The sequence below is a fragment of the Engystomops pustulosus genome, chromosome 7, assembly GCF_040894005.1.
Source record: "Engystomops pustulosus chromosome 7, aEngPut4.maternal, whole genome shotgun sequence".
Lineage (NCBI taxonomy): Eukaryota > Metazoa > Chordata > Amphibia > Anura > Leptodactylidae > Engystomops > Engystomops pustulosus.
Genome location: NC_092417.1, coordinates 43,214,220 through 43,238,186, shown reverse-complemented (window position 1 = coordinate 43,238,186; position 23,967 = coordinate 43,214,220). Strand labels below are relative to the sequence as shown.

General features: G+C 42.2%; 1 protein-coding gene across 6 annotated transcripts in view; it reads left to right on the top strand.

Annotated features, from left to right (window-relative positions):
- Positions 1–23,967, top strand: part of NUMB (NUMB endocytic adaptor protein) — a 61,452-nt gene extending 37,485 nt beyond the window's left edge. For 3 of the 6 annotated variants that reach the window (XM_072115639.1, XM_072115638.1, XM_072115640.1), the window contains 10 exons: positions 362–504; positions 8,992–9,066; positions 14,540–14,572; positions 18,344–18,418; positions 18,533–18,673; positions 20,391–20,595; positions 20,887–21,201; positions 21,845–21,985; positions 22,198–22,368; positions 22,517–23,967. In XM_072115639.1, the coding sequence (XP_071971740.1) occupies positions 379–504; positions 8,992–9,066; positions 14,540–14,572; positions 18,344–18,418; positions 18,533–18,673; positions 20,391–20,595; positions 20,887–21,201; positions 21,845–21,985; positions 22,198–22,368; positions 22,517–23,217 (1,983 nt within the window). In that variant the 5' untranslated portion in view covers positions 362–378 and the 3' untranslated portion in view covers positions 23,218–23,967. The remainder of the gene's footprint in view (positions 1–361; positions 505–8,991; positions 9,067–14,539; positions 14,573–18,343; positions 18,419–18,532; positions 18,674–20,390; positions 20,596–20,886; positions 21,202–21,844; positions 21,986–22,197; positions 22,369–22,516) is intronic. The other 3 variants (XM_072115642.1, XM_072115641.1, XM_072115643.1) reach the window with 3 other exon arrangements.

The following is a 23,967-nucleotide window of genomic DNA, read 5'->3' as shown; positions in this document are numbered from 1 at the left end:
GTAAGCTTTGTTCAAATAAAATCTGCACAACCCTTTAATCCTTCGTTTCCAGCAAGATAAGCACAGATTGTTGGGTATCGGTGAGTCTCTTGGCAGCCATCTACTATTGCAGTTGTGACTGTTCAGAGTTGTGTCAATAACTAAAGGGAGAGTACCAGCAAGAACAAAGTCCAGCTACAATCCTGGAATATGAATATAAATGCATTTTTCTGTCTTGCTGGTACTTATGGTTATTGGGTCTGGAGATCTTTGTAACCATATCTAACATTGTGAGCGGCTATGTATGCTTGCAAATTCCGTTTTAAGGACGATAGCATCTTGCTATTTCTTTAACTTTTTTTTTTCTTCTATATTCTTTTAGGTTGAGAGGGTCAGAAAATGAACAAACTTCGTCAAAGTTTCCGGCGGAAGAAAGATGTGTATGTCCCAGAGGCAAGCCGACCCCACCAGTGGCAGACGGATGAAGAGTCTGTGAGGACTGGGAAGTGTAGCTTTCAGGTTAAGGTAAGGGCTCCTCATATCTTTTATAGCTTTGCTTTTCGTCTACTGCTGCAAACAGCCACATTGCTTTTCAACAACTCAGTCAGCTACGTTATCCATCTATTCCAAATACTTAGATGTGTGATCATGCACGATCCTACAATTTTTATGCATGTTTAAAGGGGTTGCTCATTTGTACATCATGGTTTTTTGTAATGTGTAGGGACAGGATATTTGGTAATTTACCAATACACATCTATTAATAGATCTGCTCCACTTTCTTGATATGTAAAGTGAAGCCTCCTGTCTTTTCCCTCATCATCCAGACATTCCTGACCATAAAATGGCCTCAGGTGGAGGGTCATGTGATCTTATCTGTCCATGGACAATAGCCAGGGCGATTGTTTCCCGTTGAATCAAAAGCGTTGCACGTGTTTGGTTTAGTCTTTGCGGGACTGTATGTTTGTACTGTTGGTTGTAAATTTCCTTCTTTTTAGGGTTCATACTTTGGACCTGTGAAATATATCTTTGCCCTATTGGTAATATAATGCACTACCCGTGTGAATATGTGTGCGTATATGTATATATGTGTACACCATATTTTTCGGACTATAAGGCGCACCATCAATAAATGCCCGCTAAAACGTCTAGGTTCATATATATAAGGCGCACCTGATTATTAGAATGAATGACCAGCAGGTGGCAGACCCGTGCACAGTTCAAGGCGGCTGTTGTTTGTAAGTATGGTTCATATATAAGGCGCACCTCCGATTTCTGAGTATGTGTGTGCAGAGGTCGCGATAACGCCTCTGCACGCGTCATAGACGTGTTTAAAGACTGATTTACTCCCGAGAAAAATCACCAAGCGTATAAATACGCTTGGTGATTTTCCTGTCTGAATGTTAGCTGCCGCTTCCAAGCGGCTGCGATCCTGCAAAATATTCTCTGCAGGATCGCAGCGCTGAGTGGCTGGAGGCAGGACAGGGAGGGACTTCCTGCTCACCTTCTGAGTCTCTCCCGCGGGCGCCAAGAGATAGGTGAGAGATGGAGCAGCCGGGGGAGGGGGTGTATGATGGGTGGCGGAGGGGAGGGTGCGGAGCCGAGCCAGCGGAGGGGGCGGAGCTTAGCGCAGGGTTGGGGAGGGATGTCTATTGCCGGGGCTGTTCTGATCTGCCGCTTCCAAACTGTACGATAGTGCACACAACCAGTAGTAGGATCGGGCTCTCTGTGACAGCCCGATCGTGCCCTGATAATAATCGGCCCCCTGTCACAGCAGCCCCTGTATACAGTGAGAGGCTGCAGGGAAGGTGCTGTGCATCCTCTCTGCATGTCTCTGTATACAGATCACTGATGACAGTGATCCAATGGGCTCTTACCATTAGATCACTGTTATCTGTGGTCTATATTTAACTATATTATGTGTTCCATTTCTAAATGTGCCCCTGTAAAAAAAAAAAAAAAAAAAAAAAAAAAAGAAATGTTCCCAAACTCCAGAAAATAAATTAAATAAAAATTCTGCAGCATCAGCCCCAGACTGGACTGGGGGCCGCCGTCAGCCACAGTCCGCTCTTTAGACAATGAGGGCGCTTTCACACGTTGCATTTTTCGTTGCGTTTTCATTGTGTTTGAAACGCATTACAACTGCTGGTGAGAGGTACTTTGAATAATTACATTAGTGTTTACGTTTAACGCTAAGCGATGCGTTTTGTAAATGTTAACAGTGATGTAATTAGGCAAATCACCTCTCCTCAGCTGTTGTAATGTGTTTCAAATGCAATGAAAACGCAAGTCAAAACGCAACTTTTAAATGCGCCCTAAGGCTGCATTCACACAAACGTATGCCCGCCAGGCCGTAGACGGGCAGACATGCATTTGGTGCCATGGAGAGGAGGAAGGGGTGACCCCTCCCCTCTCCATTGAAATGAATTGGGTACAAGCCATAACACAAGGAAAGACATGTCTTTTTCCCGTGTACAGAGCGGTACGGCTCCGTGCGGCCACTGCCGTCTATTGGGGACATATGTACAGCCACAAACTTGCTGCCGTACATACCTCCCCCATATGGTAGTGTGAATGTAGCCTAAGGGTGAGGTTATTACATGCATTTTCAAATGCATCACAAGAGCTTAGAAGAGATTTGCCTAATTACATTGTCACCATTTAGTTTACAATCACAAAAAAATTGCCTTGATGCATGCGTTTTGTTAACACTATGTTGACTGCAATGTAATTATGCAAATCTCTTCTCAGCTGTTCTGAAAACACCATGTGTGAAGACGCCACAAAAATGTTGTGCACCACTTGTGCAATACATACTTGCTATTTAAGGGCGAATTCACACGATGCACATTCAACATGTGAAGCCTTTGGAATGCGTAAAAAATCTATAAAAAACGTGACGCAACGCATTGTGTGAATGCGCCCTTAAGGGGTTTTGCCAAGAATTCAAATTGGGCCCTGTCCCGTGGATAAGACCTAACTTGAATTTATGGGAAAACACTTTTAACCCCTTAAGGACGGAGGGTTTTTCGCCTCATTTCTCGCTCTCCAACTTCAAAAATCCATAACTTTTTCATTTTTCCGTGTACAGATCTGTTTGAGGGCTTATTTTGTGCGTAACAAATTTTACTTTCCCGTAATGTTATTTATTTTAACATGCCGTGTACTGCGAAGCTGAAAAAAAATTCCAAATGTGGAAAAATTGAAAAAAAACCGCACGTGCGTCACGTTCTTGTGGGCTCAGTATTTACGACTTTCACTCTTCGCTCCAAATAACATGCCTACTTTATTCTTTGGTTCGGTGCGATCGCGGTGATACCAAATTTATACAGGTTTTTTCACTATCTTTTAGACCATCTAGGGTACATTAACCCTAGATGGTCAGATCGCTGCTACCATATACTGCAATACTTCTGTATTGCAATATATGGCATTTTTGCAGCACATTCATTACAATGAGCCACTGGCTCATTGTAACGAATATGCAGCTGCCAGATAGCCTCGTGTCAAAAGAAGACACGAGGCTACCATGGCAACCAATCGCCGCCCCCCGATGACGTTCGGGGGCGTGGCGATCGGAAAAAAGATGGGGGTTAATAGCCGCGATCGGTGCAAGCACCGACCGCGGTTATTAGCGGTGGGGGTTTTGTGCAAAATGCAAAAACCCCCACCTCTGTATGAAGAGGAGCGTTAAGCGCAGAGCGTTAAGGGGTTAAGCACAGAAAACAGGAGCTGTAACTTTTTCCTTGTATTAATAGACGTCTCGTAACACTATGGGGGTCATTTACTAAGGGCCCGATTCGCGCTTTCCCGACGTGTTACCCGAATATTTCCGATTTGCGCCGATTTCCCCTGAATTGGCCCGGGATTTTGGCGCACGCGAACGGATTGTGGCGCATCGGCGTTGGCATGCACGCGACGGAAATCGGGGGGCGTGGCCGAACGGTAACCCGACGGATTCGGAAAAACCTCTGCATTTAAAAAAAAAAAAATGGTCGCACGGCCCATACTCACATGCACCACGATGAAGACGATGAACTCCCGGGCATCTCGCCGGACATCGGCGCAGCAGTGCCACCTGGTGGACATCGGGCGCAGGACCTTGATGAATCGCCGGAAGACCCGAACGCTCTTCAGAGAAGCCGCCGCTGGAACGCGAATGGACCGGGTAAGTAAATTTGCCCCTATATATACACCTGCGAGTTATATATTTATTAATGAAAATTTCGTACTCTTCCTCGGTTAAAAATACTCCTCAAAAATTGTGAGAGGAGTATTATTACCCTTCTGGAAAAATGTTAGTGCGACCTCTGTGTGTGTGTGTGTGTGTGTATGTATATATATATAATATATTATTGCAATTTTACCTTTCGGGCAGACCGTCTTTTTTTTTTTTCCTTCCTTCCTTCCTTCCTTCCTTCCTTCCTTCCTTCCTTCCTTTTTTTTTTTTTTTTTTTATTTAATTGACCATCCAATGACCAAGTTGCTATCCAGATTCCATCTATTACCTACTCCATTTTATTTTACCGTAAAATATTTCAATCCATAATACTATGGGCTCGGGCAAATCAGATTTGTATAATCTCTTAATTTAGGACTGTGGTTTTGTGTTCTGATTGCTTCTTAAAGGGGTTATCCGGGTTTTAAAAATTTCTTATGGCCGGGCTGGGGAGGGATATTTAAACATAATAAACATCTACTTACCTCGTCCGGCGCCGCCGATGTCCCGCGCCGCAGTCCCTTCGATCCATGCCCCTGTTTGTTTACAGGGGTACGGAAGCCGCGCACCGGGAGCTTCCGGTCCAGGATGTGGCCGGCTCCTCCTATCCGTCCCTATCTCTCAGCGTTGTAAGCGCTGAGGGATGGTGTCGGATAGGAGCGGGACATTGGCGGCGCCGGACGAGGTAAGTAGATGTTTGTTATGTTTAACTAGCCCACCCCAGCCCGGGCCTCAGTTATTTTTAATAGTCATACATACGTGCTTAAGGTGCAGCTCCCCGTAGATGCTCTATTTTCTTATATTGTATTCTTCTACCTGCCTTACTACTTCTGGTCTATGTTATGGTGCAGGGGTGCTCCGATCATGTCTTCTACTTTATATAAAGATTATGAGTTCTTAAGTGCAGTTAGTCTTTTGACACTGCATACAAGAAAGGAAAGAAGCAGAGAAAAATTTTCTTATTTTCTTTAAGACAAAAGCGCAAAGCAGAGCAGATCCTACCAGAGGGGACACATCCCCTCCTGCATGTAAGTGCGCTTGGTTTACAAGCCTTTTGTATTAGATTAGATTGTGAGCCCCATTGGGGACAGGGACCGATTTGAGAAGCTCTGTGTAGCGTAATCTGTGTGCGCTATATAAATAAAGGACTTATTATTAATTATTATTATGCCTTTTATCCTGGTGGTAGATCTTCCATCAAAATCCAGCATGATAAACCAGGGGCAATTACTCATAGATCTATAGATAATTTGCGTAGTTTGATCACTTCATTGGCTACTGAGAGCATGCGGCGATATATTTTCTGGTGCTCCTGTATTTGATGTATATATTTTCCTTTCCTGATATAAGGAAGCGTGTGATCTCCTTAGCCTTTCCCCATCCATAACTGTGTGAGGCTTGTATCTCTCCTGGTAGATTTGAGCATTTATGTAATGCTATGTTATATTACAAGTAAATTTTCGCTGCCACTTGAAGTACACCTCCAGCCGTCTGCCATAATTTATTTCTATTCAGAGGAGCGGCAGGAGTTTACTCTTCAATTATGCTTCATTTTCGGCAATAATACTTGTCTCTTGTTGAAGGATTAGAGGCTTTTATGTATCAGCAGTGTGGGAGCGCAGATCATTGTATCTGTCGCTGCAGTTCCTGTCTTCATTACAGCAGCAGCTTTCACAATAGCAGACGTCATATGGGTGAAAGATACAAGTGCCTCCCTCACCTCTGCCACATATGTCAGATCTGGACGTGATCCTGAGTATACTGGCGGCTGTAGTGTAATGCCCTCCTCTGATGGGGGCTTTAGTGGCGCCATAAAAGTTGTTACGTAGAACAAGCAGTGACTCAAATACAACTTCCAAGAACTTGACGAGTGCTATGTATCAGAGTGCCCCATGTGTATCTTCCCTAATAAAGCACCAAACCTCACAGAGGGCAAACCTTAGTTGGCACCAACTTTGACAGACACTGAACCACAACAGTTTTGGAAAAATCAGACCACTTGTTACTTAAAGGGCAACTACCACCAGGATGAAAGACTGTATGCAAATTACCTGAGGGCTCATTTGCATATAATCTTTCATCCTGTTGGTAGATGTCCTTTAAGCTGGAAGTGTATGTTTACAGGGTCGTCTGGGTATCAGTGTAGCCACTGGTAGTTTTGGACGTAACGCTCCCCTCTGCACTGCTCTTGCCACGTGTCAAAGGACTCACAAGGAGATCAATCGTGATTGAGCCAATCACCAGCACAGGTTGATCATTGCCCCAGAGGCCTTCCCTAACAGTTCCTGTGGTGTTGGTACTTTATTGTAGAGTAAATCAAGATGGAATATTTAAAAGACCCATCTGACACTTTCCCCGAAAAAAATGTTAAAGGAAATCTATTAACAAAATCAATCATGATACATACGCTCTGTGACTGTGATAATCTTCTTATGTTTGTTATCCCTGGCCTCTCTCCTTCTAAAATCAACTTTTTAAATTATGCTAATGAGAAGGCCTTTGGGGGTTGTTGCAATGTTACACTGTCTCGTCCTCACTTAGCACTTGCCTCTTCCTGCTCTAATCTCATGGCAGTAGCACAGAGTGAAGGGGGGAGGGGCTGTTGAGGGAGCAGGGGGAGACAGTATAACAGCCTTTGTCGCTGCAGCATAGAGGGGCCTTGGTAACACCCTCCAGAACCCTTCTAGCTTACTGGGATAAGTCTGTTAAACACGAACATGTGCAGTCTGCTTGTATGTGCTGTTTGGTGGCACAATCCCATGGGTTGCACACACAGCAGAGGAGTCCCTGCATTATATAGATATGTAATGCACGGCATTTCCTCTGCCGACCAAACAGTCGAGCCGAAACTATAGTCTATTACAGTCTTGGTGCTGCTATTTGGCCGGCAGAGGGAATGCACTTGCATTGTATTTTTATATCCCATATATGAGGACTCCCGTCCTCTGCTCTGTGTGCAGCCCATTGGATTGTGTGACCATACGGCATCTTTACATAGGCTGCACTCGTTCATGAGTAACAGGCCTTGATTTGAGAAGGAAGGAGACCTTGGAAAAGAAAAATAAAAAGATTAATACAGTCCCGGTGCCTGGATCTATGAGTAAGTGTCCCTGGTTTATCATGCTGGATTTTGATGGTAGATTCCTTTTAAAGGGCTTTGCTCGTGAAATAAAATTCAGAAATGTCAATCCCCTAGTGATGCTTACACAATAAAGATCATTTTTAACCCCTTACTTTACAATCTTACTCAGTTTTATTGCCTGCTAAGCTCCTATAACTCCTTGACGGTCAGTGTAAAATTCCAGAGTGTGAGCGTGGACTCGCTAAGCAGACATTTCATGATCCCTCTGGTGCTGTGAGCTGACAATGTGCTTAGATTATCAGGGCACAGGTTTATATACATTTTAATTTACCTTCTGAACGTTGTACTAGTATCTGACACATAGAATAAGGGAGATGAGAGATCAAGAGATGGATATAAAATACAATAATAGGAGGGGAGGGGGGGGGGGCGGGATATAGAATTTGTATCTGAATCACATATGTATGATGTTTTCATGATGTCTTTAAAAAGATACACCACTTATGAATGTTATTTCATTTATTATATCTGATAAAAAGAAAACTAATAAAATATGTTTAAAAAAAAACAAAACAATAATACTCTCAGCTCTGCAAACTCTCCTATAACACACACAGTTCTGCTATATGCCTCCCTCCCCCTCACCTGGATAAAGATCTTATCTGTTTGTAGATTGTAGCACAACACATCTCCACATGAGGTGTTGCTGTTTGCCAGCAAGAAGTCAATTGGGGAGATTCATCAGAAGTGTCTGAGGTAAAACTCTTCTAGTTGTCCATGGAAACCAGTCAGAGCTCAGCTTTCATTTTATAAACGGCTGTGGGAAAATAAAAGCTAAGCTCTGATTGGTTTTCAGGGGCAACTAGAACAGTTTTACCTCAGGCACTTTTGATAAATGTCCCTCAGTGTGTGTCTGTGTGAGCTCATCCTGGAATGCAGAGGTGGGGGCTGGAAGCAGAGAGCAGCGCAGCGTCAGAAGAAAAACAAGTCTACTGACCCTAAACTCTGTAGATTTTAGGGTCGGGTCCAGGGGGAACCAACATTTTTTTTCACCGGGACTGATAGAGACAGGTTGGACTTTATATCTGTGAAATGTTGTGTTTTTATTAATAACATGATACAATATAACAGATTCTCTAATTCACTGAGTACATTTAAGAAACTTTTCTTTGTGGGAATGCCCCTTTAACTCTTCTTGCTATGGAGTCCTATGTTTGTAAGGAAAGCTGCCCATGTGCAAGTGGATTTTATACTTGGTTGTCAGAATAAGTCCAAAGTATTGACCTGTGTACATGCACTTACAGCAGTGACTGTTAACCATTAAGCCTATAGCAGGTTATCTAGAAGGTGACTTGCACTTGAGTGTAAAACAAGTACCTATGTGTAATATATATTTTACTAAGGCTTTTCTGCTTCCCTTCGCTCTAGCTCTGAACTCCTAGTGTCATGGGGGTCTCTGCTTTTGTAACCTCTGGTTATTAGTCCCATAGTCGGATGGTATTTTCCGGACATATGGGCTGTAAAATGATGTTCCTCTGAATTAACCCTTAGAAATACATGTTGCGCTGTGCAGTTTTGATTATCTGTATGACGTGGGGCAGCAGCTGCTAGAGGAACAGTTGCGTTTTGGTTAAAACGTTCACGGTCTTAACCTGAATTGATGTTTGCAGAAATGTCTTCTAATATCCCAAACTCTCTGTTCTCTTTTTAGTACCTGGGACATGTGGAGGTGGATGAATCCCGAGGCATGCACATCTGTGAGGATGCAGTTAAAAGACTTAAATCCGTAAGTATTCCTATTCCTGTCTACATATTGTGGTGGTGTGTCCGACCCTCTAGAGAAATGACTAGTCCAACACCAAGGATAGCCAAGGACGCCCATAGAAATGGCTGTAGAGAGAGGCCTAATCTGTCAACAGAAAAACCTCTATAAGGGGGTTCATGGCGCATTGCAAGGGAAGCCTCTGTTCACTTCATTGTGAGCAGTAGCCACCACTACAATACAGACACACTGCTTGTGGCTCTATCCATAGTGTCAAGCAGCTGATCATGACCGCATGACAGTCTTATCTCAGTATTTTCTGACTTTCCTACAGGTTTAGACAGAACACAAAATATACTTTAGAATATCACTGCCTTTTCTGCCTGCCACATTAATGTGTTTCCCTTCTCGGGCCCTATTGTATATAATAGCATCTCTCCTATGTTAGTGCACATGGGACTAATAGTAAGTGAACTTTGGCACTTTGTCTGAACCTTCCAGCCACGTCTTTTATTTATTGCCCAATGATGTCAGGGTGAAAGGGAAGAGATGGCGTCATCCGTGACTGCACAATCTATGTAGAGAATCATAAACATTTTATTCTCATACGGAATTGACTAAAGGGGCTAATTATAGCCTTTTTTATAGGCTAGATCAGTAAGTGGATATCTGTAGTAGTCGGACATCCCGGCCTCATAGCAAGGTACTGGTTACCATAAGTGTGAGCTTTGTGCATGGGGTTTATACATTATATCGCTATAAGATCCCATTAAAATAAGTGGTTTACACTGATTTAAATTTAGTGCATATGGCTAGGTAAAACCTAAACTGAGATCCTATTACCGGTTACCCTGATCCAGTACACACATGAGAAAATCTGGACTACTGTCCAAAATTAATGAAATTTGGAGTGTATCACCAATGTTGTAATTTATGTACTGTATGACAGCTCTGCCCATCTGAACCCCTAAAATGACTGCATAGGTGAAAAGCAGCTGATACTGAATATTTAAAGGACATCTAGCATCAGATGTACTGATAGTAGATGTCCCAAACTTACTTGTTCGTTATTTCTATCGGGGGATGTCCTTACTTCTATCCAGGAACATTTTCATTCTTCTAAAACACTTTATGAAAATATTCAAATGAGCCGGAAGCGTTCCGGGCAACGTCATTTAAACACCTCTCGCCTCCATGTTCTGTGCAGCCTGGTCCCGCCCGCTGATTGTGACGGCTCAGTTGCATATTTTTATAAAGTGTTTTTTACTAGAATGCCGATGTGTCTGGAGAGAAGAAAAGCGAGGTCATCCCCTGATAGATGTAACGAGCAAGTAAGTTTAGGACATCTACCATCTTTAAAAATATAGCGTGATAAATCAGAGACACTTACTGATAGATGCAGGCACTGTGGCTGTGGTGATCTTCTTAGACTTGTTATCCATGGTCTCCTTTCTTTTAAAGTCAACTTTTAAAATGAGCCAGAAGGGCTCTGGGTGCGTTACTAGAGAGCATCCATACTGTAGCCTCACAGGCTGTTGCGCTCCTCCTTTCTCCCTCCGAACTTCCCCTCCCCCTCTGCCTGCTGTAAAGTCACACAGTGGGAGGGGGAAGTGCTCCATCAGCTAAAGCACATGGGGGCTCCGGTAATGCCCCCCAGAGCTCCTCTGGCTCCTTAGCATAATTTTAAAAGTTGATTTTTAGAAGGTAGGAAGCTATGGATAACAAATATAAGAATATTACCACAGTCGCTATTGCCTGGATCTATGAGTAAGCGGCCCTAGTTTATCCATGTTTGCTTTTGATGGTAGATTTCCTTTAATGTTTATCTCAGTGTTCACTGACGACCAACCCTTCATCCCCCCCTCCTCCCCCAAGTAGTTGGCCCTCAAAGGGTCCATCTGCCGTATGGTCATGTATATCCAGTTGTCTGATATAGTGGAGAAGTCTTCTAAGCCTCACCAGTGAATATGGAGTTTGTGGGGTTAAATCGAAGTCTCACGTATCCTACCAACAGCATATGTATAGGTGTTATTACTAGAAGTTACCCTTCCTATGCAATGCAGTCTCCCCTGTTGTCTATGGCCTGCATTGGCTGATACCGTGTGAGCCGTCCATACATCACTTACACCTGTTTTCCATTACCTTATACGGGTTGGCTATATAAAAGGTTTACCTTGGTGAGTATAAGACTCTAATAGGGCCACCCATATTGTACTTGCCCTGCTAAAAGTTATCTGCCCGAAGTACACTTTTGGGATTTCTTGTGACCTCCCGTGCCCTGTGGATTAGGGGACAGGGCACATAATTCTGCACTCCCCTCCATGAACACCAGGGCGGTGCGGATGAATGCATTCAGTAATGAAAGTGGCTGAAAGTGGCTCATCACGATGGGTAAGATATGGGAGACCCTATTAGGGTATTGTGCTTGCCCTGGTGAACTTTCTTTTATGTGGCCAACCCCAGGTTCCAGTAATCCTCCCTATGTGCTCTTGATGTACATGTCTTTGTGCTTACAAATGTTTTGATATGTTTAATATATTTTCTTGTTTTTAGCAGGTTTATTAAAAAACAAATTTAAGAATTTTATAATTAACTTATAAAAAAAAACCATGTATTTACATATTAAACAATTAACCAGTGTAGTTCCTCCTTCTGAGATAATCAGCTCTGCATGACCACTTGTTTCTTTCCTAACTCTGGCGGAGCGTTTGGGCAGCGACTCTCCCTCCTATAACCCGCGCTGCTCTCGGAGTGATATTAACCATTAACTGTCACCCTGGAATTAGGAATGTGTGGTGAAACGTCTGCTAGCTGCAGGGCTGACTTTGTGGAGGCGCGTGATGAATTGGAGGGTTGTTGAACTTGGCAGCAGAAGGCTCGTCCCATCTCATTAGTCGTCACCTTGCGCTGATTCGTGACATGCACTATATCCTCTGTGCATCTGGTCTATATAGTAAGCACGTTATTTCAGAGCCCTTCACATACGGATGTGCTTAACGCCATTCAAGCGGCAAAATGAATTCATCTTTTGAGGGCAGAGCACAGTCTGATTCTGAGAGCAGCTCCGCACTCCATCGCCAGCTGCCTGCAGTAATGGTCGCATGAGAAGCATTTTGTTTTAGTGACGTGAGGAATATTTAAAAAAGAAAAAATACTCAAATTTTTTTTTTTATTCCTATAGTATAATTGGAATTGGCTGCAGGGGGGGTGGTCATGTAAAAACATGCAATTCAGAATCAATCTAAACTGATAAAAAAAAAAATTAGGCTAAATTCACAGCGGCTTGAGGGCTTCTGCTTTGTGCAGGCCCATTAACAATATATTGGCACCATCCTGTTCTGTAGCGCTTTACAAATCATATGGGACATATACAAATATAATATTACATTTAGTACAAATAGTCAAATGAAGCAATAAGAGCGAGAGCCCTGCTCTCAAGAGCTTACAGTCTATGGGATGTTTATGATGACCAAACCTTTTACGCCAAAAAAAGAGAAGGCCACAGCATCTAATATGATGAAAAAAGGTTAAGGTTATTCACACAGGCATAGAAAAACTTCAACGTTTCAATTCCCCATGAATCTTTTTGTCAAGCATTTCAAACCTTTTATACAACAGTTTTTACAGAATTTTATGCTATTGTTTTCCACTCTGTTTTAAAAACCTGCTGCTTAAGCGGCGGCTGTGTAGGGGCCCTGATAAGTTTTATTATAGTTTATGATGTTTTATGTAGACCTCATATTTTGGCTTCATACATCCCAGAATGAGAACCTCTTTTATCATTCTTTAGCACCGCAAATAATGAAGAATGGTTTAGAATACATTATCAATGTTTGATTACATTGGAACCGTAGTACTAAGGAAAAAAAGAATTCTAGAATTCTTTAAAGATAATGAGCCCCTCTGTGCTGTAGCTTCTCTGGCTGTTACATTGTCTCCCGTCCCCCTGCTCCCATTTCTGTCTGATCTGTAATCTCACTGCAGCACAGGAAGTTTCAGCACACAGTGGGAGTGGAAAATGTTTCTTTCACACTGAATCTAAAGGGGCCCTGGTAACACCCCCAGGAACCCTGTAGGCTCATTAGCATAATTGGCATCAAAAGTAGATTTTTGGAAAGGAGGAGGCCACGAGTAACAAATATAAGAAAGTGGTGCCTGGATCTATGAGGAGGTGTCCACTGCCATTAAAACCTTTTGCAGACCGCATCATTGAGGGGTTAATTGGCAAAAAATATGTATATCACAAACAATCCAAACCCATAATAAAAACTGTTAATAGTACAAACAAAACAATAGTTGATAGGGGTAAGGTGGCACAACACCTAAGTGTAAATCAATTCACTGCCCTTGGGAACAAATACTACATTTTTGTTACTGCTTTATCATTCTTCTACCCCCTGGAGAAAAGTCACCCCAGTAACCCAGTACAGTTGGTGTTGTGGTGCAGGGAGCATCCCACACGTTCCATCGCTGATGGGCGACTTCCTAAGGGTAGAAACCCACGCAGATCATGAGGGTACCATGAACATCTTTAAAAAAAAAAATTTTCATTAGTCTTATACATCCTATGTCAGCAAGGTGCCTTGATTTTGGAAGTGTTGACCTGTTTTCTAAAATATGTGCCCTCTCTGCTTCCCCCTGGGAGCCAATGCTATTGACGTTTGGAGATGACTCGCCCTTGGGCATTAAACCTCCCAATCTCTCATCTATGGGGCTGACATACCTTCTGCTGCCTTGTTTTACTGTGTGTGATTCTTTTTTAACTGAAATCTAATCTTCTTTCTTCTCCTTTTCAACCTGTAACTTGGTAGAGGCAATAATGGGTATTTGGCACAGCCTAATGTGCCTGGTCAATGGGGAGAAGGGGTATAGGCCTCTTCCAGGCTCCTATGACACCCTCAATGCCCAATCCTTCCTTCCCATCATGACTGCTGGCACCCGTACACATTAGATTGCTGATGGAGCCCAATCAATGTCAACTGTGTGTATGGCTTTAGCTCATGGATGGGTGTCGTGCCCTTATATTTTGTTATCAGCTGTGCCAGTTCTGCAAACTTTTCTCATTGCGTTGAGAATCTCGATGAAATGGCATCTACCGCTCCATGCAACACTCGGCTATGGAACAGCGATCCATCCAAGGCCTATAGTAACACACAAGCCTCAAGTCTGTGCTGGTACAATGAAGCAAGTTTGCAGAATGCCAAGTTGCTAATTGTAAAGGAATGAGTTCTGAGATTATTTTCCCTTGTTGCATGGGAAATAACAGGGTGACATTTGAGGATATTTCCCCCTGCAGGCAGCTTCGGCCTGCTGGACGCCTTTTTTTAACCTCTTTCTTTCCCAAGCATGGACATAGGGAGTGATGTCATGTGCTTGCTCCGTCTCTGTTGCGCTTACTAATACTGTGCTGTTTGATGCATGTTGATTTTCAACCTTGAGAGACTTGTAGCTTCCAGCAATAATAGTGCTCGACTTGTCCCCTCCCCTGTTCCTCCAGGAAAGGAAATTCTTCAAAGGCTTCTTTGCAAAAGTAAGTCCAATGCCGTTTGTGGTTAAATTTATAAGGAGTTACACACTGGCAGCACGCGGTCACTGTACATAGCAGATTGTTCCTTCACTTTGTGATTCCTGTAGTGTAACTTTGTAGGTTCCTACAAATTTGCAGGAACAAGAGATCAAATATGGCTGGGGGGGGGGGGGTACATTCATTTCAGTTTGGCCTATTCCTTTCAGTTTGTTAACTGCTTGAAATGGGTCACATGGGTGAAATAGTAATAATAGGCTGCTGCAAAGGTGCTTAATCCAGGTTTTTGGAGCCCAGACTGATCAAGTAGTCTGTTTTTGGGCTGAACAACATTTTTTGTTTCCCAGGTGAAAGCTGGTAAAGTTCCTCTGCACCATTGTGTTATTGCATTGGGTCACTATGTAATTGCCTTCAGTCACCCGGATAGGAATACTAGACTAATTATAGCAGAGCTATTGGCTTTATGAGCAAGTTCCATGCAATAGAGTTTTAAATCCCAGAGGATTGGAACTTCAAGGCACACAAAAAGTGGCTTTTGGAAAAGCAAAAAGATAACAAAATTTGCATAAACTAGTGAATACAGGAAACAAATGTATATTATCACAGCCAAGTACCTCTTTCTCCACCTCCTTGGCTTCTCATGTTATGCTTTTTTTCTGATGAAATTGATCCAAAACCTGCTGAATTCTGTCATGCTAGCAACAAGGACAGAAGCTCAATGAGGTGTCAGATTAAACAAAAGTCTATAGAGAGGCCAAGGGGAGATGGAGTGTCAACAGTTAGGTTTTGACTCCATTTAAGACTACTGTAATTGCTGTTTATAATTACCTGAATCGTTGTTATTACCTACGTAAACACACCATCTGAATACTGTTTAATTCATAGTTTGTTAAAGTGAATCAGTCTGTAATATCGACCATACAAAGCTGTACAGAGTTTTAGGTATTTGCCTTGGATATTTATGTAACCATACATTTTGTGTATGGAGTTGGTAGCAACAATACTATGAAAAATTTATTTATATTCCAGGATTGTAGCTAGACTCTTTTTTTTCACTGAATACAGCACAACTCCTCCCTTTGATCTGTGTAAGTGCAGCAGCAGGCCCCTGCTTAGATATTACAGCAGAGGAAAGGGGCTGTGGAGAAGTGTTAATGTACAGCTCTCACATCACAGCATAGCAGTTGGATGACACTCCCCTAGTGCACAACGTCCAGCTACAATCCTTGAATATTGCTAAATTTTTCACAATCCTGCTCCTTCTAACTTGCACAGAGATATATTTGCACAGATCTCCAGACCTAACACTGCCTGCAGCTTTGTATGGTCAATACTGCTGACAATTTTCCCTTACAAGGTTGGGGTACACTTAAGTTTGCTAGGTTCCCCTGCTGAGGAGCAGGTTTCTTAAGTGAATAATTAATTAATTGAATAAATACATTCAGTTACATTTCTGAAAACATATTGTGGAGTATTTGTTTAGTATCCATCACTGCTTATTCATTACCTTGGCGAGACGTTGCTCTCCTTTAGGGCTCTTTCACGTTGATGTTGTTTTTCATGTCCGTGGTCCAGTGATTTCCACGGATGCCTCACAAAGCCATTCATTTCTATGGGTGTTTTTGCATTGACTTGTATTTTCACTGATCTGTTGTCCGTGGAAAAAATTATGAAACATGTCCTGTTTTTTTCACTGAGGGCAATAAGTCTATGGGTCCACAAAAAAAAAAAAAAAAACTTTTTGCGGACACCAAGACAAAACTGATGCATAATGGAGACAAGCACTGAGACCAAACGCAACAGATGGGCAACTTAGGCTGAACATCAACGCCAATGTGAAAGAGCCTTAACTCGGAAACGCCATAATCTAAAACCAATCAAATCTGCCTCGTTCAATTTTTTTGTAACTAAAATTCACAAATTAAATATTGCTTGTGCTGATTGAGATAGTAATATGATCCTACACGCCGGGTATGAAATCTGGGGTTCTGTGTAGACGATATCACTGTATGGCTGCAGGAATTCCAGTGCGGGACATGTTACTACAGCTATGGTGACGGATCTTTGTTCACTGTTAAAATGGCATCTAGGTATCTCCTTAATAATGTGTTGTCTGCCTTCAAAAACCACTTTACTGCTTGTATAGAATTATAATATGAAACTTTATTATAATGATTGTTATAATATTTTACCTATACTTTATGTAACAACCCATAGCATATTCTAAACCTAATTATTATTAGAGCAATACAGTCCTACCACTTTTTTTTTCTACCTCTCACTACTGTACAACATATAGAACTTTCCTTTAGGGTAAGAAATTTAGGCATTTTTCCCACAAGCACTGGGAAAACAATGTGAGATTTCAGCTCTTAAAGGAGAGGGGATTTTTTTTTTAACCAAAGGTTAATCGGGTGCAAATAAAAGTGTATGCTCTTCATTCTGGTCCAACATAACTCCAGATCCAATCTCCTCTCTACTTTAAGGGTCCTTTCAACACTTTGGAAATGCCAATTAGACAATCGGTGACCAAGACAGGTCCCTCCCTTTTAAGACCATTACATCCTCTTTGGGCAATGATGTACAAGAAGTATTTTACTAGCCAAGTTGCTTATCTTTTGGTGTAGATTACATCTATTTGGTCTGTCCTCAAAAAAACCCTAAGAGAAAATTTTATTCAAAATGAGCAAAATCCTCCAGAAATTCTAGCAATATTTAGCCCAAAAATGGATTCTTGGGGATAGGCTTGGGAAATGCTGTTCTAGTTCATGGTCCTCCTTTACAGGTTATGTGATTATAATAAATTAATATCCAAATATCCTGTTTGGCATTATTTTGCCAAAATACTGTTTATAACAGTAAATTACTATCCAAATACAAACAGTATTTTGGTAAAGGCATTCATTGTTCTCTAGTATTCGTATTGGAGTTTGACTCTTCCATACATCTATTTGGCCAGAGCAGAACCTTGTGAGGAATTCCTTAAAAATCTTGAAAATGCGATGAGTTTGTGAACAATTTTATTCATTAAACACCATAATATGTTTTTAGACCTCTATTTTAAAGATTGTGTCCTGTTTTGGGGAGATTTCCTTCTCTTATTTGAGGGCTCCCTTGAATAGTTATATGCGATGATTCCAATTGGAGAAGCAATTTGTCCAGTAAAATTTTTGCTATTCCATTGCTCTCTGTGAACTCTAGTGCTACGATGCCTGACACATCTTATGGCTTTTTATCCATAGAAGTGTCACAGTTGAGAGACTTACTTCTCCCAGTGACCCTATCCCAGACAGGTTTTAGTTTATTCCTTATAAAGCCAGTTACAATTTGTGGATTGATCCACAAGGGGGGTGTCCCAGTGACGGCTCCTTTAATCATTGAAATCTTATTTTGCCTAAATGCCATTTTACAGTTTGGTACCAAGATTGTGTAGATACAGTTTCCGGTGCAGTAACTCCTTATTGATGTGTGCCAGTCTCCTAGGTCTTGATAGTTTCTCCCATCCAGGTGAAGAATTTTGATCCAGAATTCTTTGCGCTCTCAAGTGTATGTTGTTCTTTTCTTAGTCCACCTTTACCTTCTTTGCAGTGCTTTTATGAACTTCTCTTCTGCTTTGGTGAATGAATTGGCATGGATCTTGGATACATAGACTTCTAGAGATTTTTCTAGATGTAATTTGTTCACTTGGTTTCATTATAGGTTCACATCAAGATTATATATTTTTATATAAACCTGTAGCTTATTGTAAGTTGTTATTTTCTTTCCCACATTATAAAGACGGGCAAGAAAGCGATCAAGGCCGTCCTGTGGGTTTCAGCGGATGGACTAAGGGTTGTGGACGAGAAAACAAAGGTATGACGTTGCTCTATAATCTAACTCGATACAGAGTATACCGGTTTATTTCATGACATTACACACAACCTGCTCATATGTATCCATGAATTTGATTTGTCTTCCTTGTTTCAGGATCTTCTGGTAGACCAAACCATAGAAAAAGTGTCCTTCTGTGCTCCAGATAGAAATTTTGACCGGGCATTCTCTTACATTTGTCGGGATGGAACAACGCGGAGATGGATCTGCCATTGTTTTATGGCCGTTAAGGACACGGTCTGTACTTCCTTTCATTTTCTTTTTTGGGTTTGTTTAAGACCCTTTTACTTTGTCCAGTGTAAAGGGGTTAGCAGCAGTCAGGCTGTATAAGTTACATCGGTCATCTGCAGTTATTTACTTGTTGGAAAGTATACCAGAACAGTCAATATTACATCTACAGTCACCACAGTCCATTAACCTCAGTCGATAATGGGTCTCTCGCGGAAGTCACAGCTAAGTTTGAAAGTTTAAATTTGATTGAAACTAAATAGAAGGTTATTTGTAGCAGGATGTATACACAATCTAAAACATAACTTTTTATAATGTCACATAAGATTAAAACATGCATAAAGGCTATGGCCAAGCCCCTGTGACCAGTACACAAAACCTCATATGCAGGAAAACATTAGAGTGTAATAAAAAAGGCTCAGATCTCACCAGTCGTCTTATTTGTTGGTTTGTAGTCAAGGGGGTGAGGACACTGGATCCTAGGTGCCCTATATCGCCCTACACTATAACTTGTGCCTGAGCCCCAGAGAACTGCTGCTTTAACAAGGGCGGTCCCCAAACTGACCCTACAGGCCTGATGTAGGATTCTTCTTTTACAGGCTATACAAATGTGAAAGAACTAAATGTGTAAACTAAATAGAAGAAAATACAGGTTGAGGTTTCAAAGTTTTTATGTTAATTTTCCACATTCTGATTGGTGACCTTCTGACTACTGGGACTCCCGCTGATCCTAAGAAGGGGGCCCCCCAGCAATCTGGACAATGGGGCTCATGTCATCTTTCAAGGGATTAGTGTCGGGTTGAGCATTCGGCCTTCTGCTCCATTCAATAGTATGTGAGTGTTGGAAATTGCTGAGCACAGCATTGTGTTCAGCGTTTTCTAACATTCTTGTACTATAGAATTGAGCAGCAGAACCCATACAAGATGTGTCGCTCCATGTACTAATAGGTTGGGCTCCCAGCAGTTGGACCCTCCTTAATCCGGTTGTTATCATATATATAAAAAAAACAGTACACATGAGAACAATAGGAAAATATAACAAATTATGGTGTTTCGGATCATGTAGGACCAAATGTTTAAGAAAAGAATCAGCCATGACAATATGCAGCAATATGGAAGCCGTATACTGTATAGTATTGGAGTGGCAGTAGCCCTTTGTAATTCCTTAAGGGGCGAAGTGCTAGATCGAGGGTCTGATTTATGTAAATTATAAAAATTACAGTAGTCTACTACTTGGTCAACCCAAGGGGGACCACGTTGTGGTGAATGAGTCCAGTTGGCTATGTAAGGTGACACGGAGGGTTTCCACTCCCCACATATCATTAACACGTGTAGAGAGGTCATAAGAAGATGGAGGGGCCACACGTTTCCAGAAGAGGGTTTTGAGGGTCTTGGCTGCTTGCAGTGTGTGTAAAAATAGCTTAGTTTTGTTTACTTAAACCCTTGGTGGCAGCCCCGAAAGGTATATTACGGGGTCTAACAGCGTGTCTACCTTTAACACAGTCTGAAGAAACCTTTGCACTATAAGCCAAAAAGGGGAAATCCCAATACAGACCCAGAAGGTATAAAATAGGGAGGCTCCACCGCCGCGGTATCACCAACACAGATATTTTGTTGTATGCTGCCATTGTATCAGAGTTTTGTTTGTTCTCCTTATAGATGGTGCTGAGGAAGCCATATTGGACATTTAGAAAAATGACTGACTTTTGTTTGTGCCTTACAACAGGGAGAGCGGCTGAGTCATGCTGTTGGATGTGCTTTTGCTGCCTGCCTGGAGAGAAAGCAGAAGCGGGAGAAGGAGTGCGGAGTTACTGCCACTTTTGATGCCAGCAGAACTACTTTCACAAGGGAGGGCTCATTTCGGGTAACCACTGCTACAGAACAGGCAGAGAGGGAAGAAGTTATGAAACAGATACAAGAATCCAAGAAAGGTGATCTTATGTTTTTTTTTTAAATTATATTCAGTACAATATATTTTATTTAGCTATAGTGGTTTTTCCATCTGGGACAATGATGGCAAATCCTGAGCAATTGTGTAGCATCCATTAGAATCTGGAAGCAAAGTAAAGCTGCCCATCAATGGTTGCTGTATATTGCTATAATAGACTGCAGCCTTCTGGTATGATATAAACACACTCCACCTTAACGTGTTAGATCAATGTACTGTATCAACCAACAATGTGTGAAAGAGTTCTTAATATATTTTTATTTTCTGTGGTTAGTAGTTGAATCTGAACCCAAACCCGTAATACCGGTTGCTACAACATCTACCACTGTGACTTTGACAACGCCCCCTGTCTTGGCGCCTTCACCAACTTCTGAGCTCTACATGGTCCAGGAAAGCAAAGATGGAAGCAACCCTCACATGATCCCCCGCAGACACGCGCCTGTAGAACAGCTGGCAAGACAAGGCTCTTTTAGGGGATTCCCCGCGCTAAGCCAAAAGATGTCCCCGTTTAAACGGCAGCTTTCTTTGAGAATTAATGAATTACCCTCCACTGTGCAGAGGAAGTCTGACTTCCAAATTACCAACCCAGGTAAGACCAACAAATGTTGTCCTTCATTCTTTATGAAAATGAGTTTACTCTCCAAAAGGAGAATCACAATTTGAAGTGGTTGTCCCTTGAGTTAAGCTTATTACTTTACAGAGCCTGGTATCATCCGCAAATAAAGAAATTCTACTCTTTAAATATTTTTAATGAACTCCTAGAGGGTTTACAGAGTTTTGGTCCAATCTGAGAATATACCACGAATGACAACCCTCTGTTCTCTGTAACAAAGCCAGCTGCTAACCCAATTACACTATTATCTACAACATCCCTAGCCTCCCCCCAGGTCCAGTCTAGAATTTACCACCTCATCGAAGCCGATCCGATTACTATGAAAGGACCGATCCCTCATAAACCTGTGATGATTGTTATTTGCACAACCTTTAACCAGTGGTTAAAAATAAGGCCTGACTATCACAGTACTTCAGTTGTTCAGGCTCTCTACCTATGGTTCTGTGGTGTTCATTACTCAAATTTGTGGTGTCCAATTTCTCTTGTTGTTTTTATGGATAAGCTCCAGATTTCTAGGGGGAAAAAAAAGCGTCTTTGACCATAAATCCTAGAAAATCTCATACTGTACTTTCTTTCCTATGGTCTCTAACCTATATGTAAACTCCTTTTTGTATTTCAGTACCTGAGATAGAAGGAGAGACAGACAGCATTAGCGCCTTATGCTCCCAAATCACCAACACTTTCAGTGCACCACCTGAAGACCCCTTCATGTCTGCACCCATGACCAAGGCCACCACACCACAGTCCCCACCATTTGAAGGTATGTACTAATTACAATTATATATACATAAAATACCAAAACAGGTGATCCCATTCACATTGTGCAAACAGGACTGCAGTGGAAACATATTAAAGGCATATTAAGACACACATTATGTATCAGGGATTTAGGCTTTCCTTCACTGTTTTACTAAATGTTTCCCCTTTGTGCATGTCCCTGCAAAAACTAACCTCGTCAATGTCCTGTTTTAGTGAATGGCACTGCCCCAGCATTCACACTGCCTGCTGCTAAGCCTGCACAAGTGTCTGTGTCTGTGCCTGCTGCTGCACCTGTCCGTGAGACCAACCCATGGGCGAATGCTCCTACAGCACCTACCCAACAAGCTGCTGGCACAGGAGCAAAGCCTATGGCCTCTGTTGTTGGTAAGACAACATTAGATTTAAAAGAAAAATCCTGCATGGGTTTGTTTCTGTGGCTGAATATTTCCTCCAAATGCAGGAATTTTTTCCTACTTTGTGTGAGGTGTAATAATAAGATTTTTTTTTTTCCTTTTTATATTTTCTCTCTCAGGGACTGAGTTTGTGTCCACACCTACTGCGGTCCAGTCCAATCACAAGCGGACTCCTTCCGAGGCAGACCGTTGGCTTGAGGAGGTGTCCAAAACCGTTAAGGCTCAGCAAAGACAATCACCGATCCCTGCTCCGGTCATTCAGGCTCCGCCTCTGCTGCAGCCTGTTGTCCCTGCTGCTCCGAATCCTCCTCAGCCTTATCCAGCAAACACTTTCATAGCTCCATCAACTGTGCCAGTCGCCATAGTCCCGGCAATGCCACCTGCATACATGCCTGTACAGCAGCCTTACCCTGTGGCAAACGGAATGAGCTACCCAGCTCCTAGCGTCCCAGTTGTGGGCATTACTCCTTCGCAAATGGTCGCTAATGTGTTTGGAGCCGCAGGTCACCCACAGGTCTATCAGCCGAAGCCGTCGCCAGGTCTGGTCAAACAGACATTCCCAACCTACGAGACGAATAGCACCACCAGCAGTCCGTTCTTCAAACCACAGCAAAACGGGTCAGTGCCATTCAACGGAGTAGACAGCAGTGGTTGGGATTTGGGTGCCAAGCACCAACAGGGGCAGACGTCATCTGCTGTTATAGACCCTTTTGAAGCCCAGTGGGCCGCTTTGGAAAGCAAATCAAAAGCTCGAGGTAACCCTTCCCCAACTAATCCTTTCTCCACCGACCTTCAGAAGACATTTGAAATAGAACTTTAGAACGGCAATAGACTACAGACTACAGAGTTGGGGGACTGGTATAACACTTATTTTCTCATCAAATCTCTATAGGATATATTAGAAATGGACCAATGAGGGGCAGGGAAATTGCACCGTTCACCAAAAACCTATATCGTATGAATCCGTGGGAAATTGTCAGTGTTCTTCAAAATGTTTCATAGGCTTTCCTTTACAAAGCAAATCGGAGAAGATTCTGTACTGTAGTCATGGGATTTAAGAGCAAAGGATGGACCTATTTTTCTTTTTATAACTAAATAAAGGAAAGAAACGTGGCTACATCCCGGAGACGTAACTCTCTGCAAAGCAATGTAGTAGTGCCTGAGCTTCCAGATTACTATAAGAAGAAAATATTATATGTACATATTCAGATCTTAGGGTGTTATATGGCGGACGTTAAGATCCCGATCCTACCGGTTGCGTGGGGGCCGCAGTGCACTTTAGAGCACTGAACTGCAGCCCCCTACTGGTAGCGGAGGGGAATGGAGCCAAAATCTTTATTTTTTATGCAGATATTTTAAATAGTTTTGGGTTAAATAATGGTTGTATAAGTTTGTAAGTAATCTTGCCAAAGGTTAAAATTAAAAAAATAAATAAAAAAAAACAATAATGGAGGGTTCAGTTGCTAGTAATGTATATAAGATATGATTTAGCTGCTAATTCTTATCTGAAAGAGGAAAAAAAATAACCTAAAACTGGACAGCCTGTGGTTTTATTCCCGTACCTCTCCCC